The following is a 12506-nucleotide window of genomic DNA, read 5'->3' as shown; positions in this document are numbered from 1 at the left end:
AGGGTAGGAAAGAAGCTCTTTATATTGCAGGTCTGCAGTCCTGCCCCCTCTCCCCAGGAGCAGCACCTCTCCCACCCCCCCTGCTTCCCAAAGATACTGTCTAGCTGCTTTTCAAGGGAAATTAGCTTAGGGGAGGATATTTTTTCTTTCTTTTTCTTGCAGACATGRGCTGCTTTGATTGCCTGGAAGCATGATTTCCTGAAACCTGCTCCTTTCTGGCTCTTGCAGGGAGGTTCACAATAAAACGTATTGTGGTTTTGAGCTGGGTTTTATTTAAGAAAATGCCATTCTGGGTTATTCTCTTTCATGAGGCAGATGGAGAAAGAGATGAAAGGCTGACACTTGGGATACTTCATTTCTGCTCTTTAATTGTGGGTCGTGYCTTTTCTGTAAGAACAGGCGTCTTCCCTGGGAACCGAGGGGAATTGGAGTGGAATAAATGAAAAAAAAAAGGAGAAATAAAGGCTGTTAATTGCATTTTTTTGTTTTTCAAGCCTTTCATCTCATTCTTCCAGGATCGGTTCTGCAAATAGGGGTATTTAAATGCACGGCTTTTATAGGTCCACGAGCACTTTTAGTTACTCACTGTGCAGCGCTCACTTCGGTGCAAGCCAGGCTCCCTTCCAAGGCAGGCTTGGAGTGGTGTCAGGTGCAGCCACTGGAAACCGGTGCAAAGTTGTGGTTTGACAGATAAAAACCGAGCTGGGAAGTGAGCCTGTACCATGTCAATGCTTCTATAAATGAAATAAAACTTCAGGCTCAAGCCCCTGCAGTCTCTGGGGATCGGTGTCACCGAGCTGAGCAGGAATGTTGGAGCAGATGTGAGCTGTGGAACCCAGGCAGACTCTGGGCTGGGTGGGAATTTTGCTCAGTGCAGTGTTTGGTTGCTTTTTAGGATGAAGATATCTAAGTGGAGGTGGAGCAGCATCTCCATCAGTGCTCAGCTGCAGCTGAAAAGTGCCCTGGCCCTTCTTCTTGTGGGCAACGTTGTCTTTGTCTTAGCTCAGGTAAGTGTGACACGTTTTTGGGGGTCTCTGGGGTTTAAAGTGCTCTGATGTTTAGGACAGGAACCCCCCTGGGCTTGCAGGGCTGCTCTATGCATGCACCAGCTCTCCAAAAATGCTGAGGATGTGTGGCTTGCCCAAACCCTTCAGTCTGGGCTTAACCTGAGTTGCACTTTCACAGCTAAGAGCGTTCACAGAGCATTTCAAGGGCTCTGAAAGGCCATCCCTGCTCTTGGGCGAGCATCYCTCCTCAGCCCCTGCACTTGCTGGAACTTTCATTCATTTTGCATCCAATATTTACAGTTCCTTTGCCCTCTGATGCMCCAGGGAGGTGGGGGTGTTGGGGACCCTCCTGAAGTGACAAATTTGTGCTTGCAAAGGGAGCACACGGGTTCCTCCAGCCTTCTGGCACTCCCTGGCACTCACTGACGCATTCTTCTTGCTGCAGAAGGGTTTTGCAAGGGTTTGCTGGGGCTTTCAGTGGAGCTTTCAGCTGCAGCTGGCTCYTCAGCTCCCTGAATTCTCTGCGGAGCAAGAGTCAGAGAGCACCAAAAGTCTTGGAGAGTTTAGGGCTGTTTGGGAGCTCGGTTTTGCCAACTGAGCGAAACAATGAGAATTTCCTTTCCTGAGGAATCCCAAATATTGCCACTCCATTCCAATTTTGTAATGAAAACACAATTGGAAGAATGCAGGGGTGGAAACCTCAGGCTTGACCTCATCTGGAGAAGGCAACGGCCGGGTCGAGCGGGGCAGGCTGGGAGAGGGAGGTACCCTCAGTGTCCCCACACGGGTTCTGAGGTCTGGATGTGATTCCTGAGGTCTGGATGTGATTCCTGCTTCTCCTCCCTCCCCCTTGCTCCGAACAGGACCTGGCACAGACATCCAACAGCCTGGAGGAGGGGTCAGATGTCACCGCTTACTGGTGGGGGGAGTGGACCAAGTGGACAGCGTGCACCAGGACCTGCGGGGGAGGCGTCAAATCGCAGGAGAGGCACTGCCTGAGGCAGAGGTACCTCACCCACCGGCTGGGGAGGGGTCTGCAGCTGCCTGACCCTAAAGGGCATCGCTCAGAGAGTGATGGAAAAGAGTCAGGAAAACCCTGATGGTGCAGGAGGTGATTCCTTGAGCTTTGGGCATCTCTGCTGGGAGCAGCACTGGGCGACTCCTGTGCTGGTCTTGCAGATTAGTGCAGAGGGGCAGCAAACTTTGGGGCACAGCTGGTGCAGGGCTGGTTGGTGCTTTGTGCCCTCTGCCCTCTCTGGGCATTGTGGTTGCCAAAATCCACTTTGTAAACCCCGGGCCCTCACCCCCTGATACCTCCTCGAATAATTGATGATGGAGGTAACAAAGCCAAAGAGATCTTTGCTCCAGGGACACAGTGATAAATCTGTTGTGTCAACACTGAGAATAAATGTATTTAAATGAGGGAAAATGATTTCTGCCCCCTGTCTAACCACCATTTCTTTATTCAGAAGGAAGTCAGTGAGYGGGCTGGCTAATAAAACTTGCACTGGAACATCCAAACGATACCAGCTCTGCAAAGTCCAAGTAAGGATATTCTTTGTCTTGTCTTTGATGTGCAAAGTCACGAATGGCATTTCTGGGTCTCTTAGAGAGGGGACACATTTGTCCTGTAGCTGTCACCCTGTTGCTGTGCCAAGCAGCTGGGACATCACCAGAATCGGGGCTTTGGCCATAAACCCTGGCACCATTTCCCAGGGGGTTCCTGCAGCAGGGGGAGGAGGATGAGGAGGATGATGAGGAGGATGATGAGGAGGAGGATGCAGCCCAGGCTGGGGAAGGTGATGCAAACCCTCCTTGCAGCTGGGGGTGATGTGCCAGAAACCTTTCCCCGCACTTTGTTTCCGTCAGGATGTTAATGTATCCCCTTCTAGGAGTGCCCTGTGAACGGAAGGAGCTTCMGAGAGGAGCAGTGCTCATCATTTAACTCCCATGTGTACAATGGCAGGACGCATCAATGGAAACCTTTATACCCTGGTAACAAGACATTCTTTGTGCGTTTCATAATGCTCAGCCAAATATTTTGATAGTTATGATGCTACAGCCCGCAGGAAGGCTCCTCCTCTGCTGTTTTAAAGTGTTTTTTTTCCGAGGCACAATCAGCTGTCTCCAGAGTTCAAAGGCTTGTTTGGCAGCTGCAGGGTAGCTTGAAAATTAAAGAACAACATGAATTTGTGTCTGTAGGCTGGGCTGGTCCCAGCTCCCGGGGATCGGGGGCTGGAGGAGGATGTGAGAGCAGGGGGTGATGGGCTGTGCTGGTGGGGACAGCCAGGCTCACCCGGACAAGTGTCCTTTGAGCGAGGCCATTGCTGCTTTCGGTGACATTTGTCTCTCCCACGCCCTCTGTGTGCTCTGTCAAATGTCACCGAGAGGCAGTCGGTCATTTTGGTCATCCGGGGTCAGTGAAAACTTCAGAAACAGCTTGGGACTCAGAGACTGAGATTTTATTGAGGTTTTAGGCACTGAACTCCCATCAAAATCAAGCATTAAACAAAAACWTGGCCAAGCTTTAGAGCKRCTGGGAACCCAGGACCCTTCTCYTGAGGAGGCTCCCRAGCTCTGGTGCTTCAGATTAAAATKTGGGTGCCTAAAAGTTGAGATAGGATCTACTRCAACTTTATTTTGGGAGTSTCTGTTCATACCTAAGAACAATTAYCTYCATCAAATCAATTTTMTTGTAYAACAAACCCTTTGCTCACCARCCTCAGCAGGGTCAGCGGGGTAGAATTTGGTCCGTGAGCAATTTTCTCCTTGTCCCTTGAAGGTGACAATTTCCTTAATCATATTTCTGTTCAAGCTGGCTCACCAGAGACATTGCAGTGGATTGTTTTGTGTTTTATCAGGCGTTCATGTGGCTCCTGGGGGATTTGCAGCAATGTTTTGACACTGATGCTGCCTTGCTGGGGCGTGCAGGCCACTGGGTCTCCAATTTGCTCAGGAGTAGGTGGAGACAAACACTTGGCATYGGGTTTCTGATGCAAATATGATTTTGTTGTCATTTGTTTCCTGTGGATATAATAAAATGTGGAATTGCTGTGCTGGCGGATGCTGCCAGCCAGTTGTTGTCTGCAGAAAGSAAAGGGTGATTTCAGTCCAATTTGGGTGAATGTTTATGGAAAAGTTATACATTATAAAATGCTCTAAGCTGCTATGATGAAGATGGTATTACATGTGTATTTAACAAAATATCTGTTAATTTACCTTGTGTATGAAGCATTGCTACATGAACACGCACGTTTTAGTGTAATCCACGCAAACCACACTGCAGGTTTTTGCAGAGAGCAGCGCTGCTGCCTCAGTGCCCACCCTGGGCTGATGCTGGTGATGCCTCTGGCATCCCTGGGGCATCTCTTCCTGCCAGGCTGTGCAAAGGCAGCCACACTTTGGCCCAAGTGCCATCTCCTGTCCAGCCTGAAACACGAGAAACGGCAACATCTGAGCTCTGAGTGCTCTGCAGTTGTGCTGGTGCTGTTGTTGTTTGGCTTGGCAGAGATTCGCTGGCTTTGGTAGGATGTAAGCTGTGGTGTTTCTGCTGGTTTTGAATCTCTCTTTATATCCTTTCCCCTTAGATGACTAYGTTCACATTTCTAGCAAGCCCTGTGACCTTCACTGCACCACCGTGGACGGTCAGAGACAGCTAATGGTTCAGGCTCGGGAYGGAACATCCTGCAAATACACGGATTTCCGAGGGGTTTGCGTGTCTGGAAAATGTGAGGTTGTTAAACATTATAGCAAAAATATTGTTTGTAGCATTCAGAGCATCGCCGCGGGCGCGACGTTTGCCTGACCCTCGGCGCTCTGTCTGTGCGTTTTTCAGCCCATTGGCTGCGATGGCATTCTCTTCTCCACCCACACCTTGGATAAATGTGGAGTTTGCCAAGGAGATGGGAGCAGCTGCACCCACGTAACCGGCAGTTACCGGAAAGGAAATTCTCATCTTGGTAAGGCTTTGGGGACTCAGGGCTTTAGTGGAGAGAGTTGCGTTTAAAAGGGATTTTTTTATTTTTTTTTTTTTTTTTTTTTTTTTTTTTTTGGTGAGCTGCTTTCAGCTCTTGCTGTCTGCCCAGCTTCAGTTTTGTTTTTTTTCCCCGTGCGTGTGTTACTGCCACTTGTAAATCTGAGCAGCGAAAACCTCCCTTGAAAATAACCAAAACAGGAAATTTGCGTGGTGCTCGTCAGAAACCAGAGGTCTCTGATRCCGAGTGGTGCAAAAGGGTTATGCAAGAGGCTGGTATCTATTTTAGTCTTCTTTTAGTCATTTAGCCAAAAACAGGACACTCATGACCCAGTAAAACTAGAAATAAACCGTTTGTAATAACAGGAAGAAACAGTATCTTGAAAGACCAGGGTTTCAAAAACCGGCATGATGTAAAGCAGCAGAACCTACATGTCCTAAATATAACAATCTAATTCAGGAATTATGATTAATGCTCTCTGGGATGGAGCAAACTGCAGGGACTTCAGTGCTGTGGGAGGACTTGTCCTGTCCCATCTCTTGCTGGTGCTAAACACAGGAGGGACAGAGGCGAAGGCAGCTGTCATCCCTTGCTGACGTTTTGGGAACGCTGCTGAGCCACACAGAAGCTTCTTTAGCTGATAAAACCACCTGCAGATGCATTTTCTTACACCAGTTCAGATGAACATGATATTTGTGCATGTATGGATTAAATCCTTTTCCCCCCCTTGGATGTGTTTTCCCACCATAAACCAGGACACAAAATTCTCACATTTTTCTTTCCTGTTACCGGTTACCTCCCGTTCACAGACTAAAACATGAAGAGTCAGTTTTGTTTTTTTTTTTAATCCATAGCTCATTAAAAACGTGAGTCCAGGCCAGCGTGTTGGATAGATCACAGCTCTGCCTGAGGAGAGTTTGGTTCAGATGGCTGGTTACAAAGTTCCTTTCATTAATCCRTAGTTTCCCGCAGGCTATTCCCTGGTAACGCACATTCCCGCCGGAGCGAGGGATATCCAGATAGTGGAACGGAAAAAGTCTGCAGATGTTCTGGGTGTGTATAACCTCTTGGTACTTCCCTAGGATGCGTGCCTATGCCTGCTAATGCTTTTTCCAACGCGGAGCTGGATGTAGTTTTGTCATAGAATCACAGAATATCCTGAGTTGGAARGGACCCACAAGGATCATCGAGTCCATTTGTTGCAGACATGAGCTAAAATCCGTAGTCAATGTAAATCCAGCAGTGCTGTCCGAGCCAGGGTGTTGCTCCTCTCTGAGCACCTGGGTTGTGTTTGTCAGTGCAGGAACTGCTGGTGAATGTTATTGGGATTTCTGTGGGGTGTGACATCCACCCTGGTGATGGCCAAGTGACTTCACCTCTCCTGTGATTTCCCTGCTTGGGRGATGTGAAATGACAACAGCACCAGGGGTGTGACCCACGTGTGGCCTCGCTGAAATGTTGGTGACCACACCACCCGTCCCACGGAGAGGTGGCAGAGCTGCTCAGGAGCAGTGTGGAAAAATCTGGATTTGCCAATGAAAAACACGTTCGCTGCCATCATGCTCTGCTGTGTCAGAGGCTTGTGGCCTTTGGGAGGTGGCTGTCCCCTCCCTGGAAGTGTTCAAAGCCAGGTTGGATGGGGTTTTGAGCAGCCTGCTCCAGTGCAAGGTGCCCCTGCCCMTRGKAGGAATGAGATGAGCTTTAAGGTYCCTTCCAGTGCAAACCATTCTAGGGTGATTCTGTGAATGAAAAAGGTTTGATGTAGTGAACAGCTCCTGGCTGAGCTAGGAGTGATCTGTCTTAGGCACTGCTTGTTCAAATGGCATCAGCTCCCAAGGAGGCACCTGCCAGTGCTCTCTGGGGCTGTTCAATGTTCRTGCTGGGTTGGTGACAAAAGGGTGACAGGAGCCAGGGGTGAGTGTCAGCCCCATAGCCAGGAGTTTGAATGTGGAGGGACACACAGGCCAGAACTCTGGGCACGTCCTCACATGATCTGTGTTAAAAAGGTGACCAGTGCACTGCCACACGGGAGAATCTCTCGTTTCATTACTGTGACACTCTGATTTTATCCCTTGAACGAGCCAGGGGCAGCACACAGAACTGCTCTCTCATGTGACAACACTGACTGCTCTCTCTCCTTTGAAGCTGTGGCTGATGAAGCCGGGTACTACTTCTTCAACGGGAACTATAAAGTTGACAGCCCGAAGAACTTCAACATTGCAGGGACGGTGTTCAAATACCGCCGGCCCATGGATGTGTACGAGACCGGCATCGAGTACATCGTTGCCCAGGGACCCACAAACCAAGGGCTGAACATTATGGTGAGCTCTGGCTTTTTGTGTTCTCAGGGTGATGGGGAAGAGAAAATCCACCTTGGATTGAGGAAGGGCTGAGCATGGGAGCAGATTTCATGTGAGGAGGGGAATGGGAGCGGTGACTCTGCCCAATTCCTTACCCAACCCTGTTTTACTCATGTCAGTGCTGTGGGATTCAGGCAGGGTTGTGAGTGATGAACGTGGGTTTGGTAACTCCTCTCTGCAAGGGGGAAGATGCCTCAGGCACCGCGAGGGGATTTCTCCTCAATTCCTTGGCGTTCTTATCTGAGTTACCTGGCAGGAAAAGCAAAAATAAGAAATTGGGCCAGAGAGCTTAGACAAGTGCATAAAACTTAAACCCCAATTCTTTCTTGAAAGCAAACCATGTAAAACCWGGCATTTGGAGAAAAGTCCCTGAATTTTCTTCCGGGCAGCCGGCCAGAACCAAACTCCTGACATCTTCCATGCAGCCCCAGGCTCCTCTGGAAGGGGAAGGGAGGGTTGCTTGGGTGCTTAAAAAGCATTAGCCCCATAAGAAGTTGTCTCAGCTGGRAGTTCCCAGCCCCAGTGGGATGTGGAAGCTGCAGGGGAGGGTGTGCTCCTTATGAAGCCACAAAAAGTGGTTTTGCAGGCGATGGTCAGGGACTTGTGAAGCGGCTCTGGTCACTCAGTGGCAGAGGAGGCAGTGTGACCTGTGGCTCCTGAGCTGGGTTTAATCCCCAGTGCTAAATAACCCTTGGAAAACAGTGCTGGGCTCCAGCAGGAAGAAGCTGGCACTGTGAAGGGAAGCAGGAGATTKGAAACAGCAAAGCAGAGCTCCCCAAGTGCCAGGCCCGAGGTGAATCACATGCTCTGTGTGCCGTGAACTCCCTGCACCTGCTCACAACCTCRTTTCCCCGCCAGGTCTGGAATCAGAACGGCAAGAACCCATCCATCACGTTCGAATACACCCTCCTGAGGAAGCCACACTCCAAAAATCTGCAGCCCATCTACTACACCTTCTCTGAGTCGGACAGCGAGGAGAGCCGAGAGTTTGATGGAGATGGACCACTGGGCTTCATCCAGCACAACGCCACCTACTTTGGGAAAATCTCCAGGGAAAGGATAGACTTGGAGAACCAGGTGTTTGGAAGGCAGGACACGGAGGAAGATTTAAACTTGAGCAAAGGTCAGGAAACCAATGAGGTCTATGAAAGAGCAGAAACAATTGACTGTGAGCCAAAACTGAAGGGCAAACAACCCCAAGGTAAGGAGGAGACGTGGGCCTCACCGTTCTGCTTCTCAGAGCTCTTGTTGAGAAACGCTCTGTTTCTACCTCTGGTGATTCTGCTGGTTTTTGTTTTGGAAACCTCGGAAAGTTCTTTAAAATGTCTCTGCTCACAAATCCTCTTTGCCCTTCAGATTCTGGTTTCTGGTGGGGGCGTGTGGGGGGTGGACACCGGGTGGGACCTCCCCGCTGTGCTTTGCCTCACGCCGAGGACAGGAGGGAGCCCTGGGTGCACAAAGCGTCACCACATCCCCTGTCACCTTCCCCTGCTGCTCCAAAAATCCCCAGAAACTCCTTCCAATGGGAATCCCTTGGGCATCCCACCCCCAGAGTGCCTGGAGTGCTTTCCCAGCATGGCTGCATGGGCTGTGGGGTCAGCAGGGCACCTCCTTTCACCTCTGCTATTGCTTTGGGCAGTGCTGGCGGGTGCTGAGCTCCCCTCTGGCCCCACCACGGCGGGATAAACCCCACCAAAGCTTCACACCCTTGAGAACCCCCTGGGATTGCCCCTCCCCAGCACCCAAACCCTGCCTCCCACCTCTCATGTGGCTGCTCAGGCTCCGGCGTGTCCCCGCTGCTCCGGGCTGCTCCTCCCCGCCGGCCTCGATGCATTTTGTGGTTTGTCACTGTGGTTTCCCCCCTGTTGGCTCCAATCTAGATTCAAACGTAACCAGGTCTACTTACCAGACAGACCATGACGACAGAGACCTGCAGCCCGGGCTGGCCTCCAGGGAGTTCCTGCTGGAGAACGCCATCACGGACAAACTGCTGGACAAGAGCTCGGACTCCAAGGAGCTGGTGCTCAACGTGACCATGAACAGCATCTTCGCCCAGGGGGACCCCATCAACTCGGTGGGGTCACACATGGACAGCCTTTATGTGGACTATGAGGACACGGACAGCCTGGTCACCTACTCCTTCAACAGCACCTTCATGGAGCTGAGCAACGGCAAAGCCACCAACAGCTCYGCAGAGACGCCGTTCTCAAACGCCACCGTCACCGTGGGCAGCCCCCAAGGGAACAGAACCCACAAAGCAAGGTAGGAGGAGTTCCTTTGATTGTAGAAAATGCCATTTGTTGCTGTTCTGGACTCGTAATTAGSCCTGTGCTCAATGCATGGTTTTCCATCCATTTGGAAGCAGGAGGTAAGTGGGGGTGGGATGGTGAAAGCTTTCTGTTGGGGGTTGATTTGGAAGGAAGGGCCAGAGGTTTGGGAGCAGAATGTCACGAGAGCATTTCAGCAAGAGGAAAACTTGGTCTGGACCAAAATCCTCTCGGTGGGCATGTTGGGAAGTCCAGGCTGATATTTGCCAGCTGAGGCTCTGTGCTGCCACAGCTCCTTCTGTAAGGAAACCTCTTCCTTTTGCTTTCCCTTGACCCTGCTCCCATTCCCCAGCCCCTTCCTCCGAGTTCTGTTGCAGCAGAAGTTGGTCCTGGCCCCTTTTCACCCACCCTACTGCCTGCCACCCACGCTCCTCCTCCCTTGGGAAGGCAGGAATGTGCTCCCAGCAGCTCCCAGGCGTGGCCCTGCAGGGAGTCATGGCTTGGACAGGAATATTCATCAAAAGCTCTGCAGGGGCAGCTCAGGGGTTGATATTTGGAGCAYCATTTCAGGATTCCTTTTAAGGGCTGGTTGGAGTGGAAGTGGGGAGGGAAAAAAAAGGCTGAGCTGGAAGGGAGAGCCAGGATTGTGCCAGAGGGAATAGGGATGGACACAAGGAAAATCTCTGTGGGGCAGAGCAAGGGATTCCCACCCTTGGGAAAGGGCAATGCCCTGTGGGAACCAGGCTGTTACTGGGGTCAGCCAGGGCAGGAGTTTGGAATGGAGACCTCCCAAAGCCTTCCCAAGACCCATTTGGGATGGATTGTGGCTTTTTGTTAATTTTCATGGCCTCTCAGTGAGCAGGCCAGGGGAGATCAGCTCTTTGGAGACAGTCTGTCCACATAGGATGGTGCTGGTTTGAGGGGGAGTTTATTTTTTATAAACTCTGCAGTGTGGATGGAGGCACCCAGTGACAGGAGCACCTTGCACCAGTGTGGGGTGTCCTATTCCCTCTCTGGGGACAAACCCAGCTGGGATGGATGGGTGGMTTTTGTGCTGCTTTTCCTCTCCTGGGGCAGCTAAAAACCTTCCTGGAGTGTGCTGGGGTAAATCCTCCATCCTTCATCCCAGGGCTGATCTTGCAACCATGATTTTCCCCCTTTGCTTGGAAATAAAAACTGAAATAAAACACAGGAATGGAAGCCAGGGACTGTGGATGTTGATGTGCATTTGTCAGGATTATTCCTCTACTATGGGAATTGTTTTGGGACCCCAGACCTCAGTTAAAAGTGACAGACTGGTGCTAATTTTTGGTGCTGCTGCTTGCTCAAAAAGCAAATTAAAAGCTCAGGCAGGGAAACAAATGCATGGCTTTATTATTCAGCTAATAATAAGGAGGGAAAATAAATTAAAAGAGAAAATGCCCCCAGTTTTGTTGGACAATGGGCTGCTGTCTGCATTTAGAGGAGAACAAAATGACAGTTTTGTCTCTGCTGGAAATGAGCTGAACRCTGCCCTGTGCCCAAATGTCTGATTCCTCTGGAAAGAACTTGTCCCTGGGACTGTGCTATGCATAGAAGCTCTTTATTTAAAGATCACATACATTAAAGGGGCACTTCTGGAAAGATTTACTGTCCTCAGATGTGGGATAAAGCTTATTTTGAAGATTTTTCTCCTTTTCAAGGGAGAGGAGTTCTGGTCACAGGATAACTTAGTGTTTATTTTGGTGCCTTATAGGGTAGGATATAGACTGGGGTGACTAGGTAATATTTCCAGGCAAATTGAAGTGCAAAAAGCAGATGTTGACTGTTTTAATGACAATTGTCAGCCCTCTCCTGGCTGGGTGGCAGCTGGTGGCACATGGCAAGGGTCAGGAGCTGGTGTGGGTCCCCAGGCAGAGCTGCTGTGGCAGATAAAACACTATTTATGGCGAGCTGAGGTTGTTATTTTTCCACAAAAAAAAATTAAAAAATAATAGTCACATTCATTTCAGTTCCATTTCAAGCGCAGGAAGCGACCATTTGCCAAACTGACAGAGGCAAAAYCAACAGGGAAAATGAGATTGTTGTTGTTTTTAATCCTTCTGGAGGCTCRGTGCTGGCGGTGGAAGGAGGGTGGGTCAGAAAGGGAACGGCTGGATTCTCAACAGCGTCCTTTTAAAGGTTGATTTGATGGGCTGGACCTCAACTTTTTCTCACAAACAACTAAAAAAAGGCAATTTCAGAGCTTCTGCTGCCTAGAAATCATACAAGCTGCATATCCTGCCAGGCCAGAGACAACTGGATGTGAGGATACAACCTTGCACGCTATTCCAGTGTAGCTGTTTCAAGGGTTTGGACAAAGGTATGAGAGCAGAACCGAAGCCTTTTGTTGCAAAAGGTGCAGTATCCCTGAGGTGTTCCCCCTCCCAGCACGGRTTTGATAATCCTGCAATCCTCAGTTTGATAAATGCCTTTTCTCAGCCAGGCTGTCACTCCTCTCCCCGTGGCATTTTTGTGGCTGAGAGATGAGAATTTCCCCTTTGCCTGGCACAAAGAAAAAATGAAATAAAACCAAAAGCAGAGCGGCAGAGGCAGCGGGGTTTGAGGCGAGAGGGCTGTGAGAGATTGGAGATTGGAGCAGCCAAAATTCTCACAGCAGAGGGTTTGCCCAGCCCTGGAGGAGCAGGGGAGGAGATACTGCACCTTTAGTCACTGTGTGCCGAGGGCCAGGTGTATTTGAGCAGAAAATGCAAACTTTGTTAAATTCTGAACTGTTTCTACTTGTGGGTATTTTTATCCCATTCTCTCTATTTCTAGACAGTGGAAGCTCTGCCTCTAACCGGGCTGGGGATTCTACTTGGGGCTCAGGACAGGTATGTTGTGAAACCAAAAAAAAAAAAAAAAAAATTAAAAAATTAA

The 12506-nt window shown here is 49.9% G+C and overlaps 1 protein-coding gene across 2 annotated transcripts in view; it reads left to right on the top strand.

The window, feature by feature from the left end:
- Positions 1-12506, top strand: part of ADAMTSL2 (ADAMTS like 2) — a 25584-nt gene that overhangs the window by 732 nt on the left and 12346 nt on the right. For both annotated transcript variants that reach the window (XM_057371544.1, XM_057371543.1), the window contains exons 2-11: positions 896-1007; positions 1871-2013; positions 2477-2552; positions 2900-3002; positions 4595-4740; positions 4843-4966; positions 5954-6034; positions 7127-7302; positions 8200-8542; positions 9222-9603. In XM_057371544.1, coding sequence (XP_057227527.1) covers positions 897-1007; positions 1871-2013; positions 2477-2552; positions 2900-3002; positions 4595-4740; positions 4843-4966; positions 5954-6034; positions 7127-7302; positions 8200-8542; positions 9222-9603 — 1685 coding nt within the window. In that variant the 5' untranslated portion in view covers position 896. The remainder of the gene's footprint in view (positions 1-895; positions 1008-1870; positions 2014-2476; positions 2553-2899; positions 3003-4594; positions 4741-4842; positions 4967-5953; positions 6035-7126; positions 7303-8199; positions 8543-9221; positions 9604-12506) is intronic.

This window comes from Malurus melanocephalus, unplaced genomic scaffold (assembly GCF_030028575.1).
Source record: "Malurus melanocephalus ecotype Western Australia unplaced genomic scaffold, MMel_1.1 scaffold_149, whole genome shotgun sequence".
In the NCBI taxonomy this organism is placed as follows: domain Eukaryota; kingdom Metazoa; phylum Chordata; class Aves; order Passeriformes; family Maluridae; genus Malurus; species Malurus melanocephalus.
This window is presented reverse-complemented; position numbering and strand designations above follow the sequence as displayed.